The sequence below is a fragment of the Colobus angolensis genome, unplaced genomic scaffold (genome assembly GCF_000951035.1).
Source record: "Colobus angolensis palliatus isolate OR3802 unplaced genomic scaffold, Cang.pa_1.0 Scaffold79, whole genome shotgun sequence".
Taxonomy (NCBI): Eukaryota; Metazoa; Chordata; class Mammalia; order Primates; family Cercopithecidae; genus Colobus; species Colobus angolensis.
In genome coordinates, this window is record NW_012121709.1 from 7,476,630 (window position 1) to 7,486,525 (window position 9,896).

The window sequence follows — 9,896 nt, forward strand, 5'->3', positions numbered from 1 at the left end:
CCACTGAGCAGTTAACCACCGCATAGTTAACCTCTGCTACTTCCCCAAGGTGTGTTTAACTACCACTTGTTTAACCACTACAGACTTAACTGCTGCACATGTAACCACTGTATACTAAACTGATGCTTATTGAATTGTTGTGTATTTCATCACTATATTTAGCCTTGCATATGTAACCACAGCATACACAAGCATTATGTACTTGACCTCTGCATGCATAACCTGGGTATACTTAACCACTATTCTGCCCCTTCCTGACTCTCTATGATGGTACACATAGAACTGGTGTAGGGAAAAATAGGGGGTAGAAGAAATGTAGACCTACCTGGGTAAAGGTGTTTGGGATTTATTAAGAGAGTTGATGATCTCCATCTCACACACCTCAAATGTCTCCAAATTCGAGGGCTGTCTGAGTTTTACCCCATTACTTAAATGTGAATCAAGGACGATGTTCCCGAATCATGCTCCCCTGGGACCCGGGGATTCCAGAAGTTATAGCTGACTGAAACAATAGGCTGTTTCCTCATTTTGTAAGACACACTTTTAAAAGGTTTTTTTTTCTCTCTCTCAAGTATTTCTCCTTTCATGTTTTCCCAGTTCAAATTCCCAGTAGCTGTTGCACTGGGAAGTGTTTATATGAAACAAGATGATTTAACAAGAAGCTCAATTATTTCATTCATTTATTCCCTCTTTTGGTCACTCAACAAATATTGATTAGGCTTTTGCTCTGTGACAAGCACTCTTTAAGGAAATAATCTGGTGGCCGGGCACCACGGCTCATGCCTGTAATCCCAGCATTTTGGGAGGCTGAAGCGAGTGGATCACCTGGGGTCAGGAGTTCGAGACCAGCCTGGCCAACATAGTGAAACCCTGTCTCTACTTTAAAAATACAAAAATTAGCCTGGCGTGGTGGTGGGTGCCTGTAGTCCTAGTTACTAGGGAGGCTGAGGCAGGAGAATTGCTTGAACCCAGGAGATGGAGGTTGCAGTGAGCTGAGATCATGCCACTGCACTCCAGCCTAGGCAACAAAGTGAAACCCTGTCTCAATAAGAATAATAATAATAATAAAAAGAATTTGGAAGTAGCCCATCCTGTTTACACGACCATCCTGTTTGCTTCCTGGACATGCATACTATGCCTTGTGCTTTATAACATATAAGTGTAGTTAAGTAGCTAGGTAATTCATTCCTGTGATGTTTATTTTTAACCTGCTAAAAGGGACCCTCTTAGAAATGCAAATCAAAACCACAATGAGATGCCATCTCACGCCAGTCAGAATGGCAATTATTAAAAAGTCAAGAAACAACAGATGCTGGTGAGGTTGTGCAGTAATAGGAACGCTTTTACACTATTGGTGGGAATGTAAATTAGTTCAACCATTGTGGAAGACAGTGGTTCCTCAAAGACCTAGAACCAGAAATACCATTTGCCCCAGCAATCCCATTACTGGGTATATACCCAAAGGAATATAAGTCATCCTATTATAAAGATACATGCACGCATATGTTCATTGCAGTACTATTCACAATAGCAAAGACATGAAATGAATCCAACTCCCATCAATGATAGACTGGATAAAGGAAATCTGGTATATATACACCATGGAATACTATGCAGTGTTCCATACTATGAACAAGATCATGTCCTTTGCAGGGACATGAATGAAGCTGGAAGCTATTATCCTCTGCCAACCGATGCAAGAACAGAAAACCAAACACTGCATGTTCTCACTTATAAGTAGGAGCTGAACATTGAGAACACATGGACACAGGAAGGGGAACACCACACACTGGGGCCCGTTGGGTGAGAGTGGGGGCTGAGGAAGAGCATTAGGGAAAAGAGCTAATGCATGCTCGGCTTAATATCTAGGTAATGGGTTGATAGGTGCAGAAAACCACCATGGCACACGTTTATCTGTGTAACAAACCAGCACACCCTGCAAGTGTACCCCGGAATGTACAAAATTAAAATTAAAAAAAAAAAAAAACACATCACAAGTTCCACATTCAGGAAAGCAAATTAGTAGAAAAGCTCAATAAGATAAATAGTCTCTCCTCCAGCTGTTTAAATAAAAAGACATCTGATAAATTTTTTAAAGTGGCTCTCTTGAAAATATTATAAATATTGCTATATGATTCTTATTTGCTGGAGATAGAGACCCTGACATATATTCTAGCCATTTTATCATTCTTTCTACTAATCATAATGATCCAGATTCTTAAAATGGAATTAAATACAGCAGTATTTTATGATGTTCTATAAAAAGTTGGGTAATTTCCAGATGATTGGCCACATGAACAAGTTTGAGAAGGCAGCTGGTTTTGTGAGGAAAATCTCAGGGTAGGAATCACACAGGCCTTGATTCAAATCCTAGCCTGGACACATTCTAATTGTCTAGCCATCAGCAAGTTAATTAAACTTTCTGAGCCTCAGTTTCTTTACCTATAAAATAAGATAGTAAAAGTCATACCATTCTCAAAGTGTTTGTATCCTAATATATTAAAATCTTGGCACATAGCAAGTGCATAAATGCTAGTTGTGTCACTGCTAAAATAATGACAGTAGTATTAGTAGTAAGATTATGTTTTCCCCATAAGGTTCCACTAGGTTGGCATGTTTCAATTCCCAAGCAGTTTTTCATCTAAAACCATCTTCCTTTGCCATGGGATAGTGTTTTTTAAAAAAATCCCTGGAGCCTGCCCCAATTATAAAAGAAGATAACTTGACTTCATTTAACTGCAGCCTCAGCATTTGAATTTAATTGAACGGGAAATAATTATTCTTGAAGAGCGGAGGTTTTTGAGGTTCTGCGAGGCAATATAAGATATGTATCTTGTTACATTAGACCTTGGCAAATATACTTTTAATAATCAGCTGCTACTTAACATACCTTCCGTCTCCTATTAAATTTCTAGCAGGAACTACAGACACGATATATTGGGGAGGGAGGGGGCTGAATGGCTGATGAATTATTTAAAAAGTGATTTATTTACCAAGGCAAGCCATTTGCAAATTCAATAATACATCTATTAAGGAGTAGTTAACCTCTATAACCCTGTTTTTAATAATCAATTGGTGTTTGGGTGACGTACAACGTCTGTCTCATTAAGTCGGTATTAACTCCTTATTTCGGTACTTAGTCTGAAGTGTGACCCAATCAGCCATGAGGTGGTAATGAGGCACTAGCTATGGGTCCTTGATCATCCAAGGACCTGGGTCCTTCCCTGGCTGCACCAGCTCTGGTTGGGGAGTTGGAGACCATGAGTTCTCTAATGCTCCTCTCTTTGCTCCTCACAGTGCCTCTCATGACAGAGACTTGACACCACCACCTTCCTCCAGGGGAAAGAAGAAAAAGAAGAAATCCACTCGGAAGAAGAGAAGGAGGTAAAAGCACCAAGAAGGAGATAAAACCTATAAGATGCAGGCAGGGGCAAAATATGGGTTTCAAAGTCAGACAGTGACTCCCTCTTGGGATCAAATCCCCTCTCTGATGCTTAACTAGCTGTGTGACCTTAGGCAAGTCACTTTACCTCTCTGTTCCTGTTTTTATTTTACTTCTCCAAAATGATGATAATATCTACCTTTTGAGATTTCATGAAAACTAAAAGAAAAATTCGTGTGGAAGCAGCTGTCACAGTACCTGGCACATAGTAAATGACTAACTAATAGGAAGCATAGTCGTTAGCATGAATATTGAATTATTTTTTGAGAGCTTTCTAGATGCAGAGGTCTACACTAAGCACTGTGATCTTCAGTATCTCTTTTATCCCTGACCATTGTCTACCAGGAAAGCATTATTATCCCCATTTTAGAGATGAGAAAATAAAGGCTCACAGAGGGCGTGACAGGATCTACAGGGGCTTGATCCCAGGTCCTCAGCTGGTTCTACTACACCCACCTACCTAGTTAAATGTCTAGGATAATAGGTGGGTTTTTGAGGGGTTTTTTGTTTGTTTGCCAGCTATTGACTCTTTGATATCCTATGAATTTTTTTCTATTTCCAATTCCTTTAAAAAATTTTTATATTTAAAATGATTTCCAGATTTGCTTGTAGGCTGCCACTAACTAGACTAAAAGTATCTCTAGTGTGCCATTCCCAGAGGGGCAGGCTTAACTCTTAGGGCTGCCAACTGAGAATCACAGCAAACCTCTGAGGCAGTATTTATAGAAACCTGTAGGGGGCAGCAGAGAGAAGCATCTGATGACTTGGGCTTCAACTCCAGATTTTCTGGAACCTTGTTTCACAGACACCTCTTAGCCTCATTCTAAAAGGACAGGCTCAAACAGGACCCGGGGGAAATATGGATGAAGACTGAGTCCTAGCCGTTGTAGGGTAGGAGATGAAATTGGGGCAAGTGCTTTGGCTTTCCTAATTTGAGGGGTGGGCCAGAGAATACTTCAAAAAAGGAAACCTCAGATACTAAGATTCACTAATTGACTTGTTCATCCGATGAATGTTCACTGAGCATGTGTCTGGGGACAAACATTATGATTCCTTGAAGGCTGAATTGTTTCTCAGTCATTCCCTTCTGCAGACATGTTTTGTTTGACCTGCAAAGTCATTTGATTTTTTTTTTTTTAATTGGTGGTCAACATTTCCAAATGGAGAGATTTCATACCAAAATATGGAGTTTTGGAGGCTCCCTTAGAAAAGGCAGGTGCTTTAGAAGCCCAGACCTGCATTCCTACACAGGATCTTCGGCTAATCTGAGAAGCAGATCCCTCTCCAGCCAGAACCCCTCTGGTTCCCCACAGTCCTCACTACTCCCTACAGTCTTCCACCCAGCCTGCCTCATCCATTCATGTTATCTAAGAGGACCCTGTTGGCATTGAATTTGTAACCTCTCATCTGTTTCAACGCTGGTCTTTTGTCACCGGGGAAATAAGAGACTTCGAGATGAGCCTTGGCATGCCCAAGGTGGCTCTGTGAGTTAGTATTAGAGTCAAGATTGGAACTTAGGTCACCTAAGCCTCAGTCTTGAGTCATCACCATGGACTTAGAGTAGCTCTGTTTCTCAGGTAACACTTTGATGGCACTATCCATGCAGCCACAGCCTGGCAAGATATCCTTCAGGGGCTCAGTCTTACCAGGGAGACAAAGGATGGGGCAAAGGAGAGACCCTGAGACTTTGAGAGGAGGGTTATAGCTTGAAGGGAGAGTAGCAGACAGAAGGAAGCCTTTCCAGCTTGACCAGGCAGGCAGCTATGAGGTGCTGTGGTGACTGAGAGCAAAAACCACTGGGATCCCAGCTCATCTACTTCCTGGCTGTGTGTCTTTGGGCCGGTCACTTTACCCCTCTGAACTTTATTTTCTTTGTCTGAAAAGGGAGGGTAGCAATTGTACCTACCTAAGAAGTGCGTGGAAGGATTGAATGGGATAATGCTTACAAAACACGAGGTAATGGTTTACATTAACTTGTTAAAAATTAAAATCAAATGAAAAGTAATGTTAAATTTGTGAGCAATTAAAAATTGCTTACAAATGCAAGCTAATATCAGCATGGATATTATCCCTGATGTGTGTTCCTGAAAGAGCTAAAGCCCTGTATAGGGACTGGGGAAGGTTCTTTTTGAAACCACCTTGGCCTTTAAGAGCCTCCTTCTGAAGTGTGTCTTCTCGGCCCTGGCAGGTCCTCATCCTATAGCCCATCGCCTGTCAAGAAAAAGAAGAAGAAAAGTTCCAAGAAACATAAGCGACGCAGGTATTGTCCTTTTTCTCTGCAAACAAGGCCTCCCCAGGTGGGGTGGGGAGGACAGTTGATGGCACCAAAAGGTCATCTGGAAGCATATCATGTCATTTATGTAAAATAATTATCTATGTCTTTTTACGTATTTGTGTCTTGTATAAGCTGGGACTGTGGCTGTGAAGACTAGAGATCCATACATGCTAACTGAGGCCAGAGGAGGACTTGATTACGAAGAAGCAGGAGTGACTCAGGGACCAACCAGGCCTGAGCAAGGGGCTAGAACAAGGAGTGGAAAGCTGATAGGACCCACTTGGGACCTGAAGTGCCCGCTGTCTCCTGGTCCCAGTGAGGGACATGGCTGCACCCTGCCCCATCTCTCCATGTTGCAGGCCAAGTTACAAGGAGACACGGAATCTCTCTGTCTTGTTCCTTATTCCAAATTCCCAAGGAAAGGCCCCTCTTGTCAGTACATTGCATGCTGGAGAATGGAATAATGTTGAAAAACATGGCTATGCTGAGATCGCCCACCCTGGTGCATGGGGATGCAGGGACGGTAGTTACAGGATATTATGAACTAGGCCCATGTTCCTGGTGTTCACTATGCATACACACACACACACACACACACGTGTATATTTACAGGGGAAGGAAAAGACTAAAAGGATACTATAGTCCCAGCACTTTGCGAGACTGAGGCAGGCAGATCACGAGGTCAGGAGGTCGAGACCATCCCGGCCAGCGTGGTGAAACCCTGTCTCTACTAAAAATACAAAAATTAGCTGGGTGTGGTGGCATGTGCCTGTAATCCCAGCTATTCGGGAGGCTGGGGCAGGAGAATCACTTGAACCAGGGAGTCTGAGGTTGCAGTGAGCCGAGATCATTCCACTGCACTCCAGCCTGGCGGCAGAGCGAGACTCTGTCTAAAAAACAAACAAACAAACAAACAAACAAACAAAAGATATACAACAGAGGGCTCATGTTTGTAGTTTATGACCTAAACCAACATGTTATGATTGGAAGATTTTGCAATACAGAAATTCAGTTTTCTAGTTCCTCTGTATAGTCAGAAGGTTTGTCTTCTCTGGGCCTGTTTTCCCATGGACAGCCCTGGAGCTGAGGAGTTGCCATGCATTTAGACAGAATAGGTACTTGTGCTCTAGTTGGTCTCAGGACCTGTCCAGCCTGCTCTACCCACTTACAAAGCCTGCTTGGCCCCTGGAGGCAGGAAGTTTGAAATTCCCTATACAAGTTGTTTGCTTTAGTGAGCTACGGATAATGGGAAAAGTGTGATTTATGTTTTATTTTTGCTTATCTGTATCGTCCAATTTTCCTACATTCATTGTAGATTACTCGTGCAATTAACAACAGAATGAATGAGAGCTAAGAGGTTGTTTGGGGTTTCCCCCTGCATCTCAAGTCCAGTTCAAAGTTGCACCAATGTGACTTTTCCCAATCCAGGGATGTGACCACATCTCAGGGCTGGTTGCTAGAATGGCCTCAGACTCAGTTTGCTCTCACTGGTTATGTCAACCACCTGCCCAGACTTCCTGACTGCTGTTATCTGAGTTTGTGTTTACTACAAGGCATGGGCAAACTAATTAGTGAAATGTTGTTAATTTGGTGTCAGAAATCTTTCCCAAGGTGGAGTCCTTTGTAGAAACAATGACCCACACTTATGATTCTAGATGGCCACCTTATCACCTTCCTTTGCTGAGCAGCTCCTCCTAATTTGGGGGTTCGCTGGGGGAAGTGGAACAATTTTCCCATATTTGGGTTCTGGAAGCCAGGTGGCTTCTCATTCACAGATTCCTTCTCATGAGAAAGACACTGACAGACAGTCAGAAACAGGCTTTTCCTGCTCTGTCAGCCCAGGTCTTAGAGCTTCAGAGAGTAGGGGGCTCATATGAGGGAGATGATTAGGAGGGGAAATTCTGTTGCTGTTCCTTCCCAAATCCTGACCTCCTGAGCACCATCCTACTCCTGGTCCAGCCTCTCCAAGCTCTTGAAATGTTTGGTTAATGATAGCTGTCAGTTTTGGAGATGGGAGCTAGGGGTAGCGAAAGCACTGAGATTCTTTTTTTTATCTCATCAGTTAGCAAGGCTTCTGAGTTTTAAAACTTTTTTCCTTGTTCTGGCTAATGCATGCTGTGCTTTAATACCTAGTGATGGGTTGATAGGTGCAGAAAACCACCGTGGCACACATTTACATGTAACAAACCTGCACATCCTGCATATGTACCCCAGAACTTAGAATAAAAATTAAAAATTTTTAAAAATTATTTTTCACATCTATTTCTTGAACACCCATTATGTTCATGAATGAGGATTCTGAGTACCAGAAAAGAAACCAAAACCCAGTCCCTGCCCTCCAATTTCTCACATTCTAGTGGAGAAAATAGGTCACTCGAATATGGAGAGGTCCGTACCCTGCTGATGATAAGCTCAGAGGCTCACCCAGAGCTTGGGGGAGTAGACGGGAGGCACCAACCAGCCTGAGGGACTCAGAAAATGTTACCAGGAGAAGATGGCCTCCAACTGGAGCGCTGAAGAATGAGAAGCAGCTACATGGGTGATGCTGTTTGACTCTGAGCAACTTAATCAACTTCTCTGATCTTCAGTGTCTTTGTAAAATGGTTGTTAATAGTACTCCACAGGGCTTGGGGAAGATTGAATGAGATTGTGTGTGACAGGTGCTAAGTACAGAACCTGGCACACAGTAAGAGTTCCTCATGTGGAAGCTGGCTGTGTCGTGATGATGACGGTGATGACGAGGAGGAGGAGGAGGAGGAATCCACAGCAAGGGAGAGAGAAGATGAGATGGAGAATGGAGGAGGGGAAAGGCAGGAAAGGCAGAAGACCCTTTCTTATGTTTCCCTATCCAGCCTCATCCAGGACAGATTTACTGACAATTTTTGGGGAGGACTGAAGCACTGGTAGGCTTTGATCTGGAAATGCAGAATGCAAACCAGTATCTCCCATACAATTTTCATAGTCTCTGAAATCTAAGAGAGGAGGAGGATTAGCTAGGTGTCCTGACCCCCTGTCGCATGATCACAAAGACGCTGATACCTTCATACCAGGAAAAAAAAAAAAAAAAACTTTCAAACTCACCTATATTTACTTTCTCCCCTTCCTCCCTTCCTTGTCCCTCCCTCCCTTTCTTCCTTCCTCCTTTCTCTCTGTCCCTCCCTCCCTTTCTTCCTTCCTCCTTTCTCTCTTTCTCTCCCTCTCTCCATCTCTCTCTCTCCCTCTCTCTCTGCCTTTTTTTTCTTTCATTCTTTTTTCATTTTTTTTCTTTCTTTCTTTTCAGGTCTTTCTCCAAGAAGAGAAGGCACAGGTAAGACTCTGGTTCTCTGACTGCCTATTCAACTTTCTGCTTTCTCAGCAGCTTTGGGCAGCTTCTAGGTCAGCCCTCAGTTTCCATCTGTGCTCTTAGGCATGACCCCTTTGTCTTCCTCTGCCTCAGTTTCCTCCAGAATGAAGGTCTGAGCTGTTTTTTTCTGAGCATTCCAAGCCAACTTTTGACTTCCATCAGGCTCTTGGACCAGCCCTATCGATACCTCGACCCTAGAATGTCTCATTACCCCTGCCACTGGTTGGAATCCTGAACTGGGGCACATAGGGAAATATCGGTCCTGTCACGCCACCAAAACTTTCCCAGATCCGGCCAAGGAACAGGGCCAAGTCTTCCTATACTGGGCACATTTGGGTGAACACAAATAGTTATTACTTACAGAGTCCTCACTCCAAACTGGATCCTGAGCTAAGTCCCTTCCATGTGTAGATGACCCCAAGTCATTCTTATCCATTGTACTCAGACCCCCGCCCTATGACTCAAAAAAATAATTTAAACCCGGATACTTGAATATGCATGGGCAGACCATTTCAGAATCTACCAAGCTCCATGAGAGTTCAAATATCTTCCTGGATATTCCATTCACTTCTCTTACAAGTTGATTGAACAGCAGTCAAGAGCAGGGACTCTGGGGACGCATGGTCTTGGATCCATGGCCACATCCTAGCTCACTTGTGCAATCCTAACCAAGTTTCTTTGCCCATCTGAGGTTCAACTTAGAATGAGCACTTGTTAAATTGTGCCTCCACCCTTAGGTCACGGAGAGAATAAAATGAAGTTGTTGACAGCAGGTATTCAGCAGAATGCCTAGCCTGTAATTAAAGCCTCAAAAAATGGCAGACATTGTTATTACT

The 9,896-nt window shown here is 43.1% G+C and overlaps 1 protein-coding gene across 1 annotated transcript in view; it reads left to right on the forward strand.

The window, feature by feature from the left end:
• SRRM4 (serine/arginine repetitive matrix 4) overlaps positions 1 to 9,896 on the forward strand; it is a 177,660-nt gene that overhangs the window by 130,470 nt on the left and 37,294 nt on the right. The window contains exons 3-5 of the mRNA XM_011928718.1: positions 3,298 to 3,384; positions 5,631 to 5,702; positions 8,998 to 9,024. Of these exons, the coding sequence (XP_011784108.1) occupies positions 3,298 to 3,384; positions 5,631 to 5,702; positions 8,998 to 9,024 (186 nt within the window). The remainder of the gene's footprint in view (positions 1 to 3,297; positions 3,385 to 5,630; positions 5,703 to 8,997; positions 9,025 to 9,896) is intronic.